Source organism: Lutra lutra, chromosome 5, assembly GCF_902655055.1.
Source record: "Lutra lutra chromosome 5, mLutLut1.2, whole genome shotgun sequence".
NCBI classification, from domain to species: Eukaryota; Metazoa; Chordata; class Mammalia; order Carnivora; family Mustelidae; genus Lutra; species Lutra lutra.
In genome coordinates, this window is record NC_062282.1 from 80,730,595 (window position 1) to 80,753,704 (window position 23,110).

Genomic DNA, 23,110 nt, shown 5'->3' on the forward strand with positions numbered 1-23,110 from the left:
TCCTGTGTATATTTAACAATATATATTTATATATATTTTCTAGATCAGTACATTCAGTTTTTAACTTGTTTTTTTCTTCACAAACAGAAGAACTCTTACAATAGTAGACTTTCTAAAATAAATACTATTAAAATAGAGCTTCAAAATAAATATTCTATACAAAGGAAACCTTCTGTGGTAACTTTTGTTGTAGGGTGAGAAGGAGCTACAGTGAAGAGGGAACATGAAGTAGGAAGGTAGTGGGGTGGGAACCTTGAACAGCTTTTCTGTTTGTAACACAAAACCAAACTGTGGGGCAGTGAGAAGAGAAAAAGCAAGATAGGGCACCACACAGTTACCCACAGCAAAAATGGCAGCACAAGATTTGTCATCAACTGTCACAGTAAGCAGAGGGCATGGAAATGCTTACCGAAGGCATGAACCAGAAGGCCAGTGAAGCTTGGGAGATGCCCTAGTGAATTGTACAGTGCAAAGTCATGCTGCCCAGATTCCATCAGTCATCTCCTGGGGCAGCGGGGGACACTATGAAGTTTCGAAGTGACAGAAACTGGGTGTCTGCTCCTGACCAATACCTTCCATGTTGTGCAAACTTCAGCCACTCATTAGCTAACTGGGCCCCACTCGATGTTCACTGGGGATCCACGCAGACTCCACAATACTGGAAGAACTAGATGTTGTCACATGAAGGTCTTCCACTTCTGCTGGCTGCGAAGGGGCCCATACCAGCAGCGGAGATTGGTCTTTACCTCTTTCCAGCCAGGGACTGTGAGAAGCCTTGGTTGCACCCCGACATCCATCCAGAAGGTCTTGGCTATCCTAGAGTCAGTTCTCAGGGTGCTTCTTGGGGGTGTTGGGCCTTCATAAACAGCCATGGCTTACTAGGACATGTGTCCTGGACCCAGGCTTGTGGACCCTACCCCCAATTCCACGCAGAACGACCACTAACCCCAGGTTGAACAGAAGTGGGAACCAGCTGGCTCTTTTCAGAAAAGGTTCAGATGAGGCATAATCCAGCCAAGCAAGCCATTGCTGATGGAACACAATCAACCAGAAGCACCCAGAGAGATGTGTCGTGATTCTGAGAGTTTCGTCCCTAGTGGCCCTTGACCAGCCCCCAGGGCCCATGGGCAAGCCAGTTTTGTTTTGTTTTGTTTTGCCAAGAAGCTGAGAAAAACATGCTGAGGACTTGCCCTGCAACAGAGCTGGGAGAACCAAAGCTGCTTCACCGCTTCCCTTTACCACTGAGCACAGGGGACACAGGGAGCTCGGCACACATCCATCTAGCAGGTTAAATGCAAACCAAAAATAACAAGGCAAAACAGAGGAAAGAAAAAAAGAAAAAAGAAAACCCAAACTAGAAAAATCCATGTTTACAACTATGTACACAAAAAGTCAGGGTTCATCAGGGGTCAGGAGGCTGTTTGTTCAGAAACAGGGTCTGTGTAGATAGAGGGTTGGTGGAGTAGGGGTGTGTGGGGGGGTATGTGTTTGTGTGTGTACACAGCTTATGTAAATCAATTCTCCACAGAATGGGTGTGTAGAACACCAAGATAACTGAAGTGCAACTTGCAGTGGGTCAAGTTTCCCATGGAGACATTTGAGAGGGGCTCTGGGAAAAGTTCTCAGGCCTTGCCAAGAGTGGACGTGTGCCCTTCCATTTGGGGGGTAACCTCTGCTCACATATTCTGAGGAAAACATCTCCAGTCCCTTTAGTACACATCTGATACATTCAATTAGTTTAAGTGGTTGGCTGAATGTGTTTTTCCTACCATTCCCTCCTATTTGTGCAAGAACATCCATACATCCATCAGGACTGTGGCAAGGGTAGCTATGTGAATCAGCCTTAGAAAACACAGACGCAATATTTCATACTTTTTACAAGCTAGCAAATGTTATATAAATAAAGCCTAAAATAATATGACCCTCCCCTCCTTTCCTCCAATCAATAAATACCTACGGTTATGATTAACTTATTCTAAATCATATCACGACTAGTCTTCAAGAAGGAAAAAAAAGTCCTTGAGAAGCACTGGGTGCATGCCAATCACAGCTACCTGCCTCCTTGCCTCCTTCCTGGAGGTGGTTCTCTCCTACAGAACAAACTGGAAATGCTACAAAAGGTCTGCCTGCTGCACTTCTGGTTTCACCTGGGGTAGCTTTTCTGACCCAGGCCATGTCCTCTCATGGGGGTGGGACAACACACAGAATATCACACGAAGCAAAAACCCCTGCACAACAGCTGGGGGAGGGGGAGGACCACACAATATAGCTTTTGCATGCAACAAGTACCTACCCACTGGACGTGCTGCACTTCCAGTCCTTTAGCACCTTGAGAGAGTGAGTTGCTACGTCTTTGGGGACTGTTGGGAGGGGGTAGTGTGGCCACACAGGGAAGCAGGGCTCAATCCCAAGAAGCCCCTGGAGAATCCCCACCCCCCCTTGCTCTTACTCCTCAGCCAGGGCCTCCTAACACTAAAATAGACTTTTTTTTTTTCATCATCTATTTACATTAAAGATACAGACACATCACTGTACACAAAAGGCTATGACAGGAAGCAGCAGAATCACAAGAGAAGGAGCCCACACCCAGCTCGGCTCTACTGTCACTCTGCCAATGGGAGGTGCTGCCTCTCTTCTTTGCTCTTAAAATCCTCTTCTTGGTGGGAAGGGGGATTGTGTTCCTTGAGGTTGCTTGCCCCCCAGATTTTGAAATCAGCCCTTCCTGGGGGTAGCCCAAAAGGAAGCAAGTGTTTCATTATTATTATTCTTTTTAAACACCATTACAGCATCTGGTTTAATTGTTCTAAAAAAACATAATGACTGGATCCAGAGACCACAGCCTCAGACTCATTGGCAAAATTATATTTGGTCTCGCATGTGCCGCCCCGGCCTTCTCTACCCATAAAAATTTCTGGAAAGGATCTGGGCAGAGAGAACTCGGGACTCATAGTGGCAGGTGAGTCTGTGACTCGGTAAGAACCGGAGGATGGTGTTATGAGCAAACACCCCTGACAGTTAGTGATGAAGCTGGAAGGGAGAAATGCGCTCTGTAGTGGCTCCTAAAATCCATCTGCGGCTCTAGGGAGGCAGAGTGGGGAATGAGCCTCTGTTCTTAAGGGGGTCCCAAGTATATACAACAGGGATTGCCAGGGTCTTCACCTTCCCCAGGGTGTTGGGGCAACCTGGGGTTGGCAGGGAGAGAAGTACGGACATCAGGGTTCTAAGCGTCTTCTTCAGAGGTCCTGGTCACTCAGTTAATGATTCCTCCCCAGCAGCCAGAGAATGGAAGAGTGGGGAGAGAGGGGGAAGGAGGGACTGGGAAGGCATTCAAGCAGCTGCAACTTCCGGATATGTGTCCACATCTGTGTTCCGTCTTCTGAAAAGGAACCCTCCCCAACCCCCACCACACCACACCCCTGCCACTGTCTGTCTGCCAGAGTTCCAGGACCCTGAAAAAAAAACAAAAAAACAAAAAAAACCAAAAGAACGAAAAAGAACAACCCAAAGTGCTTCTTCATCCTTTCAGGAAAGAGAGGGTGGGCAGTGGTGTCTCCATATCTTCAGAAGCTGAGGGTGGGGAGTGGGCAGACCAGCAAAGTCAGCCTCAGGACACTAAAGCCTCTGGCCTCGTTGTGGTCTTCTCAGGTGTCAGAAGGGAACCAGGTTTTCAGGGGCAGTGCGGGGGCTTCGACCGGAAGCGTCAGAAGGGCTTGTCGGGTCTGTTGGCCTTGGCGTCCCCCGTGGCTGCCTTGCAGATGACGCTGTTCGTATGCTTGCAGCGGCAACCAGGGCGGCGCAGGCGGTCGTAGCCGCGCTGGGCCAGCTTCACGCAGCCGGTGGCGGGCAGGTAGCAGAGCAGGCATGGCAGCACCAGGGAGAGGGCCCCCATGAAGGACCAGCGGGCGCAGCAGTTGGAGCGGGAGCAGGAGCAGGGGTGGTCGGCGCAGGAGCCCTCATCGTCCTCGTTGGTGCAGTGGTAGAAGACGCCTTGCACCAGGCACATGCAGGTGCCGTAGTTGACCAGGGTCTGGGCGGAGCACAGGCATTCCTGGTTGCAGACCCAGCAGGAGGGCAGTGTCCGCGGGGATGCACACTCCTTGCACTTACACTTCCCACAGGCCTCGCATAGCAAGAAATGCTTGTCCAGTTCAGGGGGCACTGCCAGGCCCTTGAGGTCCAGTGGTTTGCAGTGGACCACCTTGGGCTGGATGCGCACTGCCCTCGGGGAAGCCTGATCAGCCACGGGCGGTGGTGCCATGTGGTCTAAGAGCCGCTGGTCAGAGGATGTGCTGCTGCTGCTGCTCACGGAGCTGGGGCGCCCGCTGAAGGAGATCCAGTGGTGGGTGACATCCTGGTCACAGCGGGCAGGTGTCGGGGCCAACTCTGGGGGCCCACCCCGGGTCCGCTTAGGGCCAATAGGGGGCACCAGGCCAGGATTGTCTATATAGTCATTCTCCACATGGCTGGTCTTCATTTGGTCGATGGGGAGGATGGTGAGTGGGTGTTGGAGGCGGTTGTGGGGCATACGGCTGTCAAGTAGGGGCTGGACCATGACTGAGCTGGGAGTCAAGGGGACGCTCTGTGGGATCGGGGGCTCCATTGGGCTGGAGGTCCTGGACTGTGCAGAGGAACAAGCTTCTAGGGGCCCTGGGTAGGGGGAGGTGGGGAAAAGGAAGAGAGAGTGGATTCCAGGCATCAGTACTTGGCCTGTTAACACACCCACCCCCATCCCTTAAGGTCCTCGGGAGTACAAATGAAATGGGAACTGGATTCTCAGTGGATTCTCCAGCACTGAGGCTTAAGATGATTAATAATAACAATAGTGAGTGATAGACGCAACACTTACTCAGCACTTAATGAGCCATACACTCTGGTAAGCTCCATGTATAATGTGTCATTGACTCTTCACTACTACTAGCCCTTCTGTAGTTACAGAAAACAAATGTTCAAAATAACCTGTCCAAAGGCACACAAAATTATCAACAGAACTCAGCAGGAGTTCAAACCTAGCCCAACCAAACCCATTCTTGCAACGGCTGCGAAATATGCCCTATTTTTAAGGTAAGGTAGCCCAGTGGTTGTAAATACAGGCTCTGGAATCAGATCCAAGTTTGAATTCTCACCCCACCTCCCTAGCAATGTTGCTGTAAGTAAGGTTCGGTTACCTTTATGCCTTAGTTTTTTCATCTCTAGAATGGGTTGTTGTGAGGATTAGATGAGAAAATGCTATCCACTACCTAGCGTCTTGCCTGCCAGTAATGTATCACTATTCCAGAGAGCATCAGCTTAGATTTCCTGAACACCCAAAGGACTGTGTGCCAGGCATTGTGCTGAGGATGTAGTGACCATGACAGATAGCCCCTGTGAGCTCCCATGGAGTGAGTGTATCAGCTAGATAAACAAAAGCCTTTATTTCACATAGTCACAAGAGAAGGAAGGGCTGTATGTGATGCCTCTACATCCAGGACATTAACTTATAACCACCGCTTCTAAGAGCAACAACCTCCAGTGGCTAATAACCTCTCGCTAGGTGCACTTCTGACAACTTGGATGGGAAATCCTCTCGAGGGGCACTCACATCACCCATTTCCAAGTGCTGAGCTGAACATTCAGCCTAAATGCTATTTACTAGAATAGCTAAGCCAACTCTGGATCAGTTTCTAATTTCACCGAGAGAGTGCAATTTTAAGTTGGAATCCCGCCAGAGATTCAACTGCAGTGCCTGACACGGAACCCCAGGAAGTCACTTAAATCAAAGAGCGGAAACGACTTGGTTCAAATTTAGAAAGTGCACATTGTTTTCTATTAGAAGTGCCATTTCCTCGCCTGCTGACCTTTACATTCGGAATTCGGCTGGAGATCAATTTAAAGAAATAGCAGCAGAAGGCCAAGACCTCTGCCCAAGGGGACACAATTTGGAATCCAAGAGAAAGATTAGACTCTGGGAAGAGTCCACCAGTGGGTGGGGGTGTGAGACAGAACAAGATGCGGATAGAAGGGAAAGATAATGATATTGAAAAAAGGAACAGACCACTGAATTAATGTTACCGGGCAGAGTTGGATGAATGCCTTTTCATGATACTAATGATGTTCTCATTAGGGGAACAGCCCCTGCATCTCTGCTGTCAGGTTCATGTGGCCTCAGAGTAATGCTAAGAGTTGGGGGGTGGCATTGATAGGTTTCCATTTCTAGTTAACCCCTTGCCCCTCCAGACTGGGTACATAGTTGGCCTATCCCAGTACTCCAATCATAGGGGAATGATACCCTGCCCCAGGTGACTCATCCATACTTATCAATGTCTACATTGAGGAATGAGGCGGCGGGTGGAAAAAGCATTCAGAGCGACTCAATTTTATACCCCCTAATTTGGAAATGGTATTTGATCAAAAATGGTGAAATTGTTGGGGGAAGGGCTTCTCCACATGTTTTCTGACCTGTCTAAAAGAGCTTTTAGATGAAAAGTTCATGAAGGGGAGAAAAGGAAACTTTATCCACAAGGTTCTCATCCTGTATTCTCATCTCATCAAGTCTTTTCCATAAGGCTCAGTGCTCAGTCAGCTGCTATTTCCCGTTTGCATAGGGCATGTATTATTGGCTTTGCTCCCATAGCTCTACCTACTTAAAAGATGCTAGGACTTCTGTACAGTTGTTCTCACGTGGGAGAAAGTCTGCTTAATGGCAACACCTGCCTCCTGTCTCCACATTCCCTCCAGAAGCAAGGAGAGCATCATCTTAAAATGGGAGACTTCCCTGCAGCAGAGTTACTAGCCTTAAGTGTCTGGCACTTCCGCCACCAAGAATGATCATTTACCAAGGCAGCCTCCTATAGGGATCCTGTGGATGGGGGTGATGTCAAATATGCATCTACAGAGAGGAGTTTTTCCAAGGATCCAGGATACAGTGGGGCAGAACTTTAGGGAATGCTACCTTAGCCCACTTACTCTTTTGCAGGGGCTCCAAAGCCTTGCTCTTCTGCAAATGGGATTAGGGTCAACAGACGAGCATTAGGAACCCCAGGTCCCCACCATGGGGACTTTACCTGGAAGAAAACATGTGACTGGGCACAAGAAAGGAAAATGTTGGTGGAGGCATAGGATGAGACTCTCAGGTGCCAGCCAAGAGGTGCCTCAGCCTGAACCCCCAACCCGGACAAAGACAGTGTGGTTCCCTTATTCCAGAAGCTTGGGTCATGAATGCTCAGGGTCTTGCCAACAAAACTGCCAGTGGCTATTTGAAGGCCATTTTGCCCCATGTAGTTGGGGTTTTGTCTCTTAGAACTAGGATTGGGACTTGCCATGCATTGGAAAAATAAGGGGAAAGAAAAAAATTACACACTCTTCTTCCCCCAGTTCTATTCTTGGGATTCTTAAAAACACCCATATTTTCTTATGGCAGTGCTCAAGGATTTTAATAGGCTCTGGAATCAGAAGGCACATTAATGGAAAAGTCCCACCAGGATGCCAGGGTGGGCACAGCGCCTGTGGGCAATGGGATGTTGGCTGTCAACATCTGGGCTTGCTGTTGGGGCCAGACAAGGGGGTGGGCGCTTGGTCCATGATGACTCAGCTCTCTTGGGACATGGAACATACAAGATGGCTCCAACAGGCATATTCCAAAATGCATCTTCCCTATCATAACCCTGATGTCGGATTCCTTCCAGCCACTAGCTCAGCAAAAACCAGCGGCTGGCTCACAGTTGCAGTGCTCAAAACCCTCCCCCAGCCCCATTGCCTTACCTCCCCATTAGCATGGACTTCCACTACTTCCCGAACAGCCTGTTTGATAACCCTTCAGCAAGGCTAAATGAAGCCTCAAAAAAACAAAAAACAAAAAACACAAAAACCCCAACCCTCAGTTGGTTTACAAGATCAATCTCTACTCACTGGGACACACCCAGCCTCTAGCCTAAGCAATGCTGAGGAACTTAAGTGCAGTTTAATATGTACTCTCTGCTTCCCCTGCAAGGAAGGAAGAGATTTATAATATAAATAGAGGAGAGAGGAGGCTTTGCCTCATTTAGGCTCTTTGGAAGACTGATGGTCAATTTGGAAGACTGTGGACAGAGAAACAAAGCCAGCACTCCACTTAGTTAGAGAAGCACCTCTATGGAGTTTTTAGGTGGCATTATTATGGATTAGCATGAGGAAAGGAAACTTTTGCCTCCACTCCCAACTTCTCATACTAAGTAATAATAATTGTGGAAGGAGCTAATATTTATGAAACCTATCTTTGAGTCAGGCTTCTGTGCTAAGCCGCCAGTGATTTTCTTATTTAATCCTTACACCATCACTTTGGAGAATAACACCCATTCTGCAAGGAAGAAATGAAGAACAAAGGGTCATAATGCTAGTAATGTTAGTAAGTTATTGGGGCACCATTTGAATCTAGACAGCAAAGGCTCCAGGGCCTGCTGCCTCAACCCCACAGCCCTGACTTACAGTAACATCTGGGTATTCATGTAAAGGCAGGAAAGCACTGATCACTTTCACAACCATGGACTCTACTAGTCTCCCCAGTCTGCCACCAGCCCTCAGGGAGCCTCATCAGGCCATTCACAGGGCTCTTAACCAAACCAGCAGGGAAATGAAGCAGGCAGACAGGGGTGTTACATCAGACTGGCCCCCTGTGAAGGGAATTCTCACTGTGCTGTTGGGGGGGGGGGGGTGTGAAATCTGCCATTACAGGAAGGCCCAGAGTTCAAGTTTCCAATTCAGTTTTCTTTACCATCCCTTCTGTCACCTCATACACCACTGCTTCACTAAGCATGTTCGTTTTAATTTTTTCTCAAGTGTCACTTGTAGGATCTCATCACAAAGCAGAGTCTAAAAGGAAGCCCTGGCATGGGAAGGAATTCCCTCTCCCCTCTCCTACAAAGCTGAATTTACGGATCCCTAGGACACATTCTCAGATGGGGCTTTCTGTTCCAGGTCTGGGGGGAAGAGAGGGAGGGGCCTGAGTAAGAGGAAGCCAGAAGCCGGTCCTAGAATACTGAATCAACAGAATATTGCAAAGCACAGGGCACACAGTCCTGTCTTTGCCACTTGGCAGTCTATGGCATATGTACCTGTGGGATGGGCTGAGCGTCAGGATGCTGAGGCAGGCTGGCTGAAAAGAATAAAGGTCCATAAAAGAATTAAAGGTCCATGCCACCCACCCACCCCTTCCCCTTGACTTCCCCTGGGAAGAGGAGTTGGGAAATACTGACAGCTGTGCTTTCAAAACTATAGGTCAGCACATGACAGACTGGCAAGAGGCTCTGAATAAATGGGCCATTTCTGTACTGCTCCATTCAGTCTAGGCAGGTCCTCCCAGCGAAGGTTGTTTAACCCTGTATCAGTTCAGAAGAAAAGGTCTCTAGGCTGCCGGGAATCCCACCCAGCACTGCTGCTTGGTTCTTTGTGACAGCATCACAGTTTAGTTAATTAAATCCCAACCAAATAATGACTTATTGCTTCACAAAGACTTTAAAAGGTGTTTGGCGGGGTTGGGGGGAGTGGAGAGGAAAACCAAGGACCAGCCTTCCCTATACCCCACTGAGGAAGACCATCTCTGCATCTCTGAGATGCAGAGAACAGGCCCTGTGGGAGAACAAAGCATTGGCACAGCTGGATTTGTCTGAGAATCCTTGCAGTGGCTCCCCCACCCCTCTCCAGCACCAGCGTTAAGGAGCTCACTAAGGAGCTCACCTCTGGCCATAATCATTAGTTAGAGATCACTAAAGATCATCCTTTTGTCTCACTACCAGCTAGCAGTTCCCAAACCTCTCCCTCTTCCACAACCAGTCAGTTGAACACACCAAAGTCCCAGCACAAGGATTAGTGGGAGGTGGGGGGGGGGATGTCTTGCTGTACTTGCTCTGGGCTATTCGTACTGGCTTTAAATGTTGGTTTCATTGATTATCTGCTCAGATCCCCTTAAAGAGATACTAGAAGTCAAGGGAGAGAAAAGAATGGGGCTAGAAGAACTCCCGGCCCATATCAAAGTTTGGAGGGGAACAGAAACTTAGACCCCAAGGGAGGCCCACCTCTCACTGACAACAAGACAATTTATCTTACTACCCTCCACCAGAGATTTCTAAGAAAAGATTCTAATAATAGATTCCTGATCACAGATTTTAGTTTCCTCCTGGGATGGGGCAGGAGATGACTCCCCACTTTTCCCAACAGAAAAAGAAAGACTACTGGAAAAGGGAAACCACTCTCTGCAAATGGCCACCTGCCCCAGAAGGGCCTCTTCCCTTCTCCACTAGATCCAGCACATCTGTGCTCCCTCCCCAGTGCCCTTGCTTCCTCCACTGACTGTCCTTGGAAAGAACAATCATGATCACAGCTGAATGGTGTAGCCTCTTAAACCCAACCACATGTCCCGGATACATCCCCAGCCTTGTCAGCTGTCCGGATCTGCAGGGTGGCCCCAGACCCCTGAGAGCCAAAAATACCCCGCCTCTAACTTCATGCAACACTCCACACCTTCTGTGTAAGAAGTGGTTCCCTTACAACCAGCTCCTCGGATGTGCCCAGCACAGCCCACTACTACAGCCCCCTTGGGAAGTTTCTTCCCTCCGTCCCTCCCTGACTGTACAGATGGAGACTAAAGCTCAAGCTTAGCAGGTTTCTTAGCTATTCACCTTCTCTGACCTGGCCCCTAGCTTGGTCTGAAAGAAGTAATACAGTTTTCTATATGCTGCTCTTCATCCCCTTCTTCCTCTGGCTCTTAAAATATATTCCAATGGGTCACTGCTTTCCCTTCTATCCAGGAGATCCAGGTTTGCCATGAGATGGAACCTTTCCACTTTTGCCATTCCCTTTCCTTAAGAACGCTTTCGTATCTACATCCCATATCCAAATTTTTCAGCTGTATCCCTAAATCCAGGTTTGTGTAAAACTCCTGTAAGTTTTCCTCACAAGGGAACTTCCAGCAAGGTGACAGGCACTTTGGAGTCACAACCAGATTAAATGCCTTACCTCTCTAAGAACACTCAACTTCTGACTAAAGAAAAGGAGCTCCTTTCCAAACCTCCCTGGTACAAAATCTGGGTCCTACCCAAGAGGATGGCCTGAGGAAAGAAAAATGCTTGGAGGGGGGGCCCCCACACTTGGGGCTAGAAGATGTCACACCCAAGGGGTTAGCATCAGGAATTGGACGCAAAGTCCCAAAGTATTCTCAAGGGCCACTTCTGAAGGTGTTAATGGGTGTTTTATCCTCCCTTTATTTTAAAATCACTTACTTTCAAATTTTGCTTTGAAAGGCTGCCTTCATTTGTTATTCAAGTCAGCCAGACCTCTGGGTTTACCAGAGTGGGAGTGGGGGATGGGGATGTAGATGTTGGAATGGGTAAAGAATATGCTGGACAGAGGGTGGAATACCAAAGAGCCTCATCTCTCTACCTTTTCTGTAAACTCCAAATGATCTCCGGCCCCCAGTTTCTGTCCTGCTTAGCCAGGAATCATTCTAGGCTATGTGTTCTGTCTCCTCCCACCAAGCCTAACCAAAGCTTTAAGGAAATGTTGTCATTTCAAAATGATGGTAATACAAAAAAGGTCGTGGGAATGAGGATTTCCACTCCACAAAAAGGGGAATGACTCCTGGGTTCAGAATCTAAAAAAGGAAAATTAAGAGATGAAAGTCTTCCTCATCCTAACTGATCAAAATTTGTCCATCATGGAGATTTTGGAAATATGCCATCAAAATGCCTCCCACCAGGTACTGGCCAAATGCAGCATCTCAGTTGGTCACTGTGTGCACTGCTCACATTAATGGATTTGCCTGAAGCCTGCTGGCAAGTGAGGTCGCTCCCAAGGGCTGGCAAAGAGAGGAAACTAGATTTCACCACTGGACAAGTCTAAGTCTTTCCAGCCCCTCTCTTGAAACAGAGAGCTAAAGGGGTCAACTGCAGTCTTTCCTTTCCTAGTCCACCCCACACCCACAGACTAAAGGAAATAAAAAACTGAACAATTCAGATGTTTTATGCTCCATTCATGTGAAGATCCAGAGAACTCTAAACATTGTGAAATCACCAGTGCAATATCGGGTAGGGCCACAGGCCAGACTGAGTTTATTAAGAGATTGATAAGGCCGTTATTTCCTAAATGCTCTAGGCCTTCACCTTCCAGCTTTGTATCACCGAGAGGCTCGTCAAAAAGACTGGAGAGCCTTGGTCAGCTAACCAGAAAGGCATGCACTTGCTCCTGCCCCTCCCCAAACTGGAGAGAATCACGCCACTGATTTAGAGGCAGAAAAGTGAGGTTTCCCACTGGATCTGGGCACCCCACTGAACCCACATCTTTTCTTTCAGTGCTAACCATGCCTGGGGGTTCCTAGAGACTCAGTGTGCCAGAACGCAGCCTCCTGCCCTCACCCAGCCTTGGCAATATGGACGCCCATCCAGCAGCTGGTGAATGAGGCAGCCAGCAGCTCTCCCCTCTAATCACCACCATCCAGCCCCTCCAGCCCAGTTTGCTTCTCCGTCCATAACTCAGCCATCGAGCCATGCAATCATTTTCACCTCTCTTGCCTTCTCTGCCCACAACCCCCAGCCCCAAAGAGAATTGAGAAATCGTCGTCTTGCACAAGAACAGCTACTGTCTAAATGCTTTTTGATCGTCTGCATGGAGGGGAAACTGGGCACAGCCCTGGCCCCAGTGAGGAAGCCAAGCTCCAGCTACCCTGGCTGCCCAAACCCGCCTTTTCCCCCCTTCCCTGCCCTTGTGGCCTTGGAGATTCAGAATTTTCAGAACGTACCGTCTCTATCTTTCTTCTGGGTGATGTCAAGCCTGGTACCACCAAGAAGGAGGGAAAGCGGGAACCTTATCTCTACTACGCATGCAACCTCTTTCTCCAGCTCCCACACGCCCAGCGTTATGTAAACGCACCTTCAGCCCCCACCACAGCCCCAGCGCGTCCTGGCCCTAGGGCCCGGCACAGCTCGGTGCCCGGAGAAGGGAGGCAAGAGGAGGCCGAGGGGCCTCTGCCCCTGCAGAGGCCGGGAAAGAGAAAGGAAACTGCAAGGCAGTTCCACAGCATAAAATGCAGCAGCAGAGCAAAGGTCAGACGGCTAAGAACCGCCTCGCCAAAGAGAGAGAGCAGAAATGTCCAGTCCCAGGCCATCTACGTGCTGACCATCGAGGAGGAGACAGAAGGGTAGAAAACCCAGTCTGTCACGGTTCCGAAGGGAAGAGAAAAACCTACGTCGAGCATAGGCCGCTGCAGTGGGTTAGGGAGATCCGGGCAGAGCTGGCACCGTGGGCACGGAGCCCGGGGTGGGCAAGCCGCCCAGGGAAAGAGCGCCCGCCGGACCCAAGAGGTGGCTCCTGACCGAGCCCAGAGCCTCCCATTCCAACGCTCGAGGCGGGTGGTGGCAGGAGGAAAAAAACCAGGCCAGTAGCAAACTCCCCGGACACGCACGGGGCTTCCTGAGTCGCAGAGTGGGGAAGCCGGGCTTGGCAGTGCCCCGGGGTCGGAAACTCTGGTGCCAGGCTGTGAACACCCCCGGCTCTGTGCCGGCCCAGCCGAGGGCGTCAGGGAGCTGCGGCAGACCGCAGCGGCTCGAGGAGGCTCAGGGAGAGAGGGAAGAACACTGAGGCGCGCCTAGAAATAGCGCACCATTTGCCCCAGCCGGAGGGGGGAGTCGTATTGCGACTCAGAGGGGGCACTTTCGGATCCCGAAACCGGCTAGGGACTTACTTTGAGGAGCCGAAGAACCACAAGCATTGCTCCACGCTTGTGTAAATCCCCGAACCCGGGCGGGTCAGACGCCGCTGTTCACGCAGACGTCGTCGGGAGAAACCGATAGGACTCCTGGCGCACCGCAGCGCCAGCTCCGCGCTGTCAGCTCCTCTCGCTGCCTCCGCGGCGGTGTTGCAACCACTGCCTGGGAAAATGGCTTTTTTATGAATGGGAGGGAAGGGAGCTCCAGTGCGCACGCGCCCCGTTCGCGATTCTATGAATGGGTGGGCACAAGAGACCCCGCACGCGCATGCGCCGCGCTCCTTTTTTTATGAATGGGGGGCCGGAAAAGAACTTAACCCCTGATTGCTGGGGCTGACTGTAGCTCCTCCAGAGGCCGTCGTTCTTTTACAAAAAGGGGTGGAGGTTGTTGTTGCCTTTTTTTTTTTTTCTTTCAATGAATGGAGGGCGGCGGCGACTGCTGCAGCTGGCTCAGCTGCTCGGGCTGTACCCTCTCCCAACCTGCGAGAGGAGGTAAAGGCCACCTTCATGCCACTGCGGGCCTGGGCAGGAACCGTCAGTGTCGTTGGGGGTTGGGGGGCACTGTGGCCTTTGAATCCTAGGCCGAGTGCTGGGTGGGTAGGACTCACCTAGATCTAGGGATCTCGATCCACCGCAGGGGTGGGGGGCGGGGTGGGAGACGGGAAGACCCCCTGCAGGGGGCCTTATCTTTCTATAGCCTAGGGGTGTTGGAGGGAGGGGTCGTGAAGCCGCGCTTACCAAAAATTAAGAAAATGTTAAATGTCCATAGCAAGGAAGGGTTTTGTGGGGGTTGCTTGAATGAATCTGATTCTTCCCTCCCTTGAGTAAGTAGAGACCACCCACCCCCACTTCACCATTTCTTGGGTGTGGACAGCGACAGGGCCGAGGCCTCGTCCATCTCCAGTACCCCCCGCCCCCAGGCCAACGCTGGCTACTCAGCTAGAGGCCGGGCTCAAGCCTCTCAGTGCCAAGTCCTACCCCCCACCCCCGTCATATCCCACTATAATATTCTCAGTGCCTTTGCGCCTGCCGGCCTCAGGCTGCCCTGACTAGCTCCCCTCTCCATCCCTTAGCTTTTCCCAACTCTCACGGGACGCGGGCCGGAGTAGCCACAGTCCAGCGAAGGCCACGCCCCTTTGGTGCAGTGGGAGTCTATCCCCATTGACCCCATCAGCTAGCTACCCTCGGGGGGAAGCGGGAACAGCCCAGAATTAGCCAGGTGGATGGGTGGAGCCGGCCAAGCAGAGGATGCTGCTGGAGTAGCCTTAGGATTAAATAACAACAGGGTTCTTGAGTCGCGGAGGAAATAGGAACCGCCAAGGATCCTTTCTTTGCAGTTAATGATGCTGTGTGGGGTGGGGGCTATCGCACCAGCCCTGGCTGTTGAAAAGAAAAGCCCTCGCCGTTAGGCCAGACTTGGGGAAGGCCCGGAGCCCTCACAACAGCAGCAGGCCCAGCTCCGCCCAGGAACGGAGGAGACTATGGGGGGCGGGGGGAGGGCGGAGAGTGGGGTGAGGTGGATGGCTTTGATGCCAGATTAAGAGCTAGGCCAGGGCCTGAATCCCCCCTAAGTTTGTCTTGCTGGTGTTCTGGCTTGACCGTGAGGTTGTGAGCTGTCTTTTTCTTTCTACACCACTGAAGGACTGGGCTTGGCTGTTGTCAGAGAAGCCAGTGAAAGGCTCCCAGTCCAGGTCTGAGGTCTGGCCTTGGGCTGGAGCTGGGTCTAGGGCTCTGGGGATGGGCCATGAGGGGATATTTTGCAAATCCGGACCAGAATTCAAGGTCACAGAGTCTCAGTCCAAAATGTCTTCTTGCTACTCAAAGGTACCTTTGCAGCGTGATTTACTTACTTAGATCCTGGGGGCAGAGCCGCCCCCCCCAGCCGCCCAGCACTGCAGTCTTAAAGCGAAAAGAAAAACTCTTTACTAGGACAGTTGTTTAGGACTGACCTTTGCTGGTCTTTAATTAAGTGTCATTCTCGTTTGTCAGATGTAGAAAGAAATTGAGGGCAAGAGTCCTATACCTGCTCAATGGAAGACCTAGTAAATGTAGAGCTGATTTTTCCAGATCTTTGCAACCTAATTCTCTCTACTTTGCTACCACCCCTTCTCAGCATCACAAACACAAAACTTGTTTTTTTGTTAAGTCATTTAAGCACACTGAACAAGGGAAGTTGGAGTAGTAATTTTTGCAGCCAGTGCTCACTCTGGGATTTGCTTGAACAATTAAATGGCAGCAAATACATCCTTTGTAAACTATCAAAAGAAAGCAAGATGGTGGTGGTAGTGTATGTTTGCTGTCCTGTTTCCTTAATTTAGAGGAATTAGTCAAGAGACAGATGGGGTTCCATTCCTGGTCTTTTCTTAGCTTTCTGAAGGATGAGGTGAAGAAACCACAGCCCTGGTGATATGGTGAGAGGATGGAGGAGCCCCCAGCCCTGGGCTGGGCAGAGCCCCCGATTTGTAAGTGGAGTGTGATTCAGAGTGTCTGGGAGGTAAATAAGGATTATATTCTGCCTCTCCTTGGAACCTAAATAGAGGTTTGGGGCAGATATTACGAGAAATGTGTTTATTCATTCATTCATGTATTTGCATATTATTCTGAGTAGGAGTCTGCCCTGACTCTGGGGACTCAGTGTTAAGAGACAGACAGTGTTCCCTGCCCTTGTGAAGCTCACAATCTTGAGGAGACAGGCAGACTGAGCCATTTGAGGCTGTGATAAGTGTTGAGAGAGGGACTGTGTTGAGACCTGAAATCTGAGAAGCGGTGAGCCTGAGGGAGGAGACAGGTTGGGCTGAGGGAGCCTGGTGGAAGCCCTGTGTGGGAAAGGCCTGATGAGGAAGTGCAGACAGTAGGCCTCTGAGGCCACAGCTTGGCAAACAAGGTGGAAGTTGGCCTGGTGAGGAGTTCATATACTATCCTCTTAAGGCTTTTAAGCAGCATCTTGACACATTCTGTTTTGTGTTCTAAACCTCTGTAGCGGCCCAGAGGCCAGTGGCTAGGGGTGAGGGGACAGAGTGAAAGGTGACAGGGGAATGCACAATGTTTGGTACTGGCAGGCTGAAGGTGCCAAATTTGTTCTTTTGGATTGGATGGCTAGTAGGCCTTGCTTTTTTTTCTCTTCTACTTCATCTGACTTTGTTTACTCCTAAGGGACTGTCTCCTGCCCAGGTATAACTTTTCGGCTAGAGGCAGATCCTAAGGGCCCTGCGTTCCTGCTTGTGCTAATTACAGTCCTCTCACCCCCACGTCAATGTAAACATCTTTGGACCTACCAGATCATGGCCAGGGGAGGAGAGTGGGTTCACTTCTGGGCTTGGCCCTCTTATTAAGCCCCTGGCCTTGCCAAGACCTGGAAGTTGAGTTAGTGGGAGTTAGGAGAGGCAGGAATTCCAATTCAATGACATACATTCATGGAGCACTTGCTATGTACCATGCCTGTGCTCAGCATGTTTTCATATGTACTGTTGCTTTAAAAAGCTGTATTTGGGGGGCACCTGGGTGGCTCAGTGGGTTAAGCCGCTGCCTTCAGCTCAGGTCATGATCTCAGGGTCCTGGGATCGAGTCCCACATTGGGCTCTCTGCTCAGCAGGGAGCCTGCTTCCCTCCCTTTCTCTACCTGCCTCTCTGTCTACTTGTGATCTCTCTCTGTCAAATAAATAAATAAAATCTTAAAAAAAAAAAAGCTGTATTTTGGGTCTTACCCTCCTTCTTTGTCAGATAAGAGGTCAGAGGCTATGTTTTAATTTTTTAATTCCACCAAAAATTATTATGTACTTCCTGTGAATCAGGCACAGTGCCAGGTGTTGGGGTTATAGTGATAAAAGAGACAGACACAATTTTTGCCTTTATAGAGCTCTCAGTCAGTGGTAAGGGGGCCAGGGCAGGGTGAGGGGGGGTATGCTTTCCCCTATAATCTTCCATCAGTGCCCTCATTCATTTCTATATTCACTTGACATTTCTCAGCCTTATTGCGCATACTGAGCACTGGAAACCAAGCCCCTTAACCCAAACAGATTACCTGCTTCCCCTGTAGTCAAGTAGGGGACAGAAGACATTAAACAAACAATTAATGGAAGACTGATTTAATTACAGTTAACATCAGTGATGCAATAGAGAGTGCAGAGAGCAAAGTAGAGGGACAGAGCCTAGGGGCTTTGGAGAAGTTTTCCTGCAGCTCAGATCTGCAGAATGCAGTCTCTGTCAAGCTGGGCTCAGTGGCAGAAGGCTCAGACGCAGAAAGAAGTCTCAAGGACTGTTAGAGTAACTGAAGATAGCTTGGGGTACCCTAGTCCTTGAGGAAGGGATGGTATGTCAGGCCTGAGTTAGAGCTCTGCTCTGGCCCTAGCTCCTAGGCTTTCTGGCTCAGTGTGTTCATTTGTTTCAGTTTTGAAGGCTGGAGACCTTGAAAGACATGTGAAGATACTGAGCACAGACTGCTAATGTTCAGTCCTACCATTACAAGCTCCATAGCCTTGAACAAGTGATCCAAACTTCATGTATCTCAGTTTCCCCCTCTGTAATATGAAAACTAATAGTAGTGCTTACCACAGAGGGTTGAGTGGAACTTGAATGGAAAAATGTACATAAAGCCCTTAGAACAGTATCTGGCAAATTGTAAATGCCAAATATACATTTAGGTGATTATTCAACATACCCGGCCATTTTGGTGCAAGGAATGAGTTAGAATTTTTTTTTAAAGATTTACTTATTTATTTATTTGACAGAGATTACAAGTAGGCAGAGAGGCAGGCAGAGAGAGAGGAGGAAGCTGAGCAGAGAGCCCAGGACCCTGGGATCATGACCTGAGCCGAAGGCAGAGGCTTTAGCCCACTGAGCCACCCAGGCGCCCCATGAGTTAGAATTTTAAGAGGAGTCCATTTCATGGGGATGTATCAAAACCTCAGAAAGAGAAAAATAATCTAAACTGTGCACAATATTTTCATTGTTAATAAACAGTTAAAACAGTAATACTGTGGCTGTCATCACTGACTTAACTAATACAGTTTTGCAGAACAAAATTATGGTATTTTCAGCTGTGTGGCTCTGTATCTTAAATAATAGTTCACCCAAGAGTTGATTTTAACCATGGCCAAAATTGATGCTTGAACTTCCATGGTAGCACATGTGTGATATAATGCTGAATGTATGCCGCATGATGATTCTGTTCTAATTAAGCACTTGGTGACTTTGCATAATTCTTAATCTCTTCAAGCCTCCATTGTAAAAAAGGGGATGATGGCATAGTATCTGCTTCAGAGAGTTGTGAGCACTAAATGTGATGTGTTTCAAGTAACTTAGCTCAGAACGAAGTGCATAGAGATCTTTGTGGTCCTTGAATTAACCTGTGTAACAGGATTATTTTAAGATTTTAAGTTGGTTGTGATAATACAGCTCTCTGGCTTCCTTTGCCCCATTTTTCCTACAAGACCCTTGATTTTCACTGTTTGCTGAGCAGGTTAGTAGAATTGTATGAGAAAAAAGCATTCCAGAAGACCTCACGTAATTCAAGAACAATTTCCTCATAGGTATGAATGTGAAGTCAGATTTGCATGCTATCAGTTTTGGCTACCGAGTCAAGATTTTTGTGAATATACTTCTGTGGCACAAGAATATATTCTTGTGAATATATTTCAGATTTGCCTTAGTTCAAAGTCACATAAAATGCAAGCACACTGTTTATTTCAGGTGTGGGAGCTAAATCAAAAGCAACCTTTGAGAGCAGTGAACAGAAAGAGAAGGGAAAAAATGGCCAAGAATAGCCCCCTTGGTACTTGCTTGCAAATCACAGAAATTCCCTAGTAACATTGAAAATCAGGTGATATAGTGGTTAGCAAGTTCTGGCTTTAGGAATAAACAGACTTAGACTTTGTCCAAAGTAATTGGACACTTAATTATTGATGAATCTCAGGTGAGATCCTTTACACCCTCAATCATATCTATATAACGGGCATGATGATTCATTCTTACTCTGTACAATGGTTCACGTAAATACCTCATAAATGCTTCTGTCCCTCATGTAACAGAATGTTCACCCTGAGAAAACACAGGGACAAGGAATGAATGTCTGGACTTGGGGGTTCAGCAACTTTCTGAAGGTCCCTCTTGCTTCAGGAGAGCGATGGGGACTGTGTCCTTCTTTCTGAATGACAGTTGTGCTTCTGGCCTCCTTTTCTTCCCTGACTTCCATTGATGGCACTTCATTGGTCATTTATTCGTTTACTCATCACTCAACCAATATTTAAACACTTTCCAAGTCCCAGGGTGCCATGCCAGTCCCTGAGAATACAAGAGTAAAGAAGTTCTAGGAATCCGCTGTTCTAATACAGCTTAGTCTAATGGGGGGTGGGGGGCGCAGATAATCAAAAGTAAATACCCAAATAATAATAATTTTAGATGTTGGTTAAATCTACAAAAGTAATAACAAAGGGATGTGACTATGGTTGGGGGATGGAGCTGGCCGCTTTAGGGAGGATGGGGAAAGGCTCTCTGGGCAGTCTGAAGGCTGAGGAGCTGGAGTCATGGAAATGTCTAGGAAGGAGGGCGGCTTGAGTGCAGACACTAGGGCAAGTGAGAACGGATGTGTTTCAGGAACACTGACACCTTGGGCCCAAGGCTGGAGTTGCTCATCTCTGCTTTAGCACATTCTGGCTTCCTCCAGCTGACTTGCATCATATTGGGGCTGGCCCAGGCAGTGGACTCTGGAGTACACAGCCAAATGCACCAGCCTCAGGCCCTGGGGGAGAATTCACAACCATCCTGAGCCTGTTTACCACCTGCCAAGGAGTCCTTGGAAGGCATAGGCTCTTTCTCAAAACCACTTTTTACGGAGCTGTGTACAAAGCAATTCAACCAGTTAGGATTTTTTTTTTCTTAAGTAATCTTTTTTTTTTTTTTTTAAGTATAACATATTAATTAAACACATGAAATTGCTGATATTCAGCCATTCTCATGTACAAAGATGGCAGTTTTATGCAATTCAACATAAATTTCATGTGATTCAGCATTGCATAAATCAAGTGTACAACTCAGTGAAATTTTCCCAAAATGAACACAACTATGGAATTAGTGGACAGGTCAAGAAAGAAAACACTACCAGTGTTCTGGAAGCCACATTCATGCTCTTCCCATCCCCAACCACCACCATACCCCACCTCTACCCACAATAGTAATCACTATCTTGACTTTTAGGACGATCTTTCTATAAATGGAATTGTATAGGAGATACCTTTTTTTGTGTAAGATTCTTCCATGTGGTTGATTATAGTTAAAGTTTCTTTTTCATTGCTGTCTACTATTTTGCTACATAATTGCACTGCAGTATATTTATTCATACTATTTTTTTTAATGTTTATTAATTTTATTTTTTATAAACATATATATTTTTATCCCCAGGGGTACAGGTCTGTGAATCACCAGGTTTACACACTTCACAGTACTCACTATAGCACATACCCTCCCCAGTGTCCATAATCCCACCCCCCTCCCAACCCCCTCCCCCCATCAACCCTCAGTTTGTTCTGTGAGGTTAAGAGTCACTTATGGTTTGTCTCCCTCCCGATTCCACCTTGTTTCATTTACTCTTCTCCTACCCCCTTAACCCCCCATGTTGCATCTCCTCTCCCTCATATCAGGGAGATCATATGATAGTTGTCTTTCTCCGATTGACTTATTTCGCTAAGCATGATACCCTCTAGTTCCATCCAAATCGTCGCAAATGGCAAGATTTCATTTCTTTTGATGGCTGCATAGTATTCCATTGTGTATATATACCACATCTTCTTTATCCATTCATCTGTTGATGGACATCTAGGTTCTTCCCATAGTTTGGCTATTGTAGACATTGCTGCTATAAACATTCGAGTGCACGTGCCCCATCGGATCACTACGTTTGTATCTTTAGGGTAAATACCCAGCAGTGCGATTGCTGGGTCATAGGGTAGTTCTATTTTCAACATTTTGAGGAACCTCCATGCTGTTTTCCAGAGTGGTTGCACCAGCTTGCATTCCCACCAACAGTGTAGGAGGGTTCCCCTTTCTCCACATCCTCGCCAGCATCTGTCATTTCCTGACTTGTTAATTTTAGCCATTCTGACTGGTGTGAGGTGATATCTCATTGTGGTTTTGATTTGTATTTCCCTGATGCCGAGTGATGTGGAGCACTTTTTCATGTGTCTGTTGGCCATCTGGATGTCTTCTTTGCAGAAATGTCTGTTCATGTCCTCTGCCCATTTCTTGATTGGATTATTTGTTCTTTGGGTGTTGAGTTTGCTAAGTTCTTTATAGATTTTGGACACTAGCCCTTTATCTGATATGTCATTTGCAAATCTCTTCTCCCATTCTGTCAGTTGTCTTTTGGTTTTGTTAACTGTTTCCTTTGCTGTGCAAAAGCTTTTGATCTTGATAAAATCCCAATAGTTCATTTTTGCCCTTGCTTCCCTTCCTTTTGGCGATGTTCCTAGGAAGATGTTGCTGCGGCTGAGGTCGAAGAGGTTGTTGCCTGTGTTCTCCTCAAGGATTTTGATGGATTCCTTTCTCACATTGAGATCCTTCATCCATTTTGAATCTATTTTCATGTGTGGTGTAAGGAAATGATCCAATTTCATTTTTCTGCATGTGGCTGTCCAATTTTCCCAACACCATTTATTGAAGAGGCTGTCTTTTTTCCATTGGACATTCTTTCCTGCTTTGTCGAAGATTAGTTGACCATAGAGTTGAGGGTCTATTTCTGGGCTCTCTATTCTGTTCCATTGATCTATGTGTCTGTTTTTGTGCCAGTACCATGCTGTCTTGATGATGACAGCTTTGTAATAGAGCTTGAAGTCCGGAATTGTGATGCCACCAACTTTGGCTTTCTTTTTCAATATTCCTTTGGCTATTCGAGGTCTTTTCTGGTTCCATATAAATTTTAGGATTATTTGTTCCATTTCTTTGAAAAAAATGGATGGTACTTTGATAGGAATTGCATTAAATGTAGATTGCTTTAGGTAGCATAGACATTTTCACAATATTTATTCTTCCAATCCAGGAGCATGGAACATTTTTCCATTTCTTTGTGTCTTCCTCAATTTCTTTCATGAGTACTTTATAGTTTTCTGTGTATAGATTCTTAGTCTCTTTGGTTAGGTTTATTCCTAGGTATCTTATAGTTTTGGGTGCAATTGTAAATGGGATGGACTCCTTAATTTCTCTTTCTTCTGTCTTGTTGTTGGTGTAGAGAAATGCAACTGATTTCTGTGCATTGATTTTATATCCTGACACTTTACTGAATTCCTGTACAAGTTCTAGCAGTTTTGGAGTGGAGTCTTTTGGGTTTTCCACATATAGTATCATATCTTCTGCGAAGAGTGATTGTTTGACTTCTTCTTTGCCGATTTGGATGCCTTTAATTTCCTTTTGTTT

The 23,110-nt window shown here is 47.8% G+C and overlaps 1 protein-coding gene across 1 annotated transcript; it reads right to left on the reverse strand.

Annotated features, from left to right (window-relative positions):
* SPRY4 (sprouty RTK signaling antagonist 4) lies at positions 1–13,868 on the reverse strand. Its single transcript, XM_047730834.1, has 2 exons — positions 13,685–13,868; positions 1–4,647 (listed from the first exon to the last, which is right to left on the reverse strand). Exon 2 carries the CDS (start codon positions 4,598–4,600, stop codon positions 3,701–3,703), a length of 900 nt encoding a protein of 299 aa, XP_047586790.1. The 5' UTR covers positions 4,601–4,647; positions 13,685–13,868; the 3' UTR covers positions 1–3,700.
* Positions 13,869–23,110: the final 9,242 nt, after the last annotated feature.

Bases quoted from the DNA above. Each gene is read 5' to 3' on its own strand.
- SPRY4 (XM_047730834.1), bottom strand. From the start codon at position 4,600: ATGGAGCCCCCGATCCCACAGAGCGTCCCCTTGACTCCCAGCTCAGTC.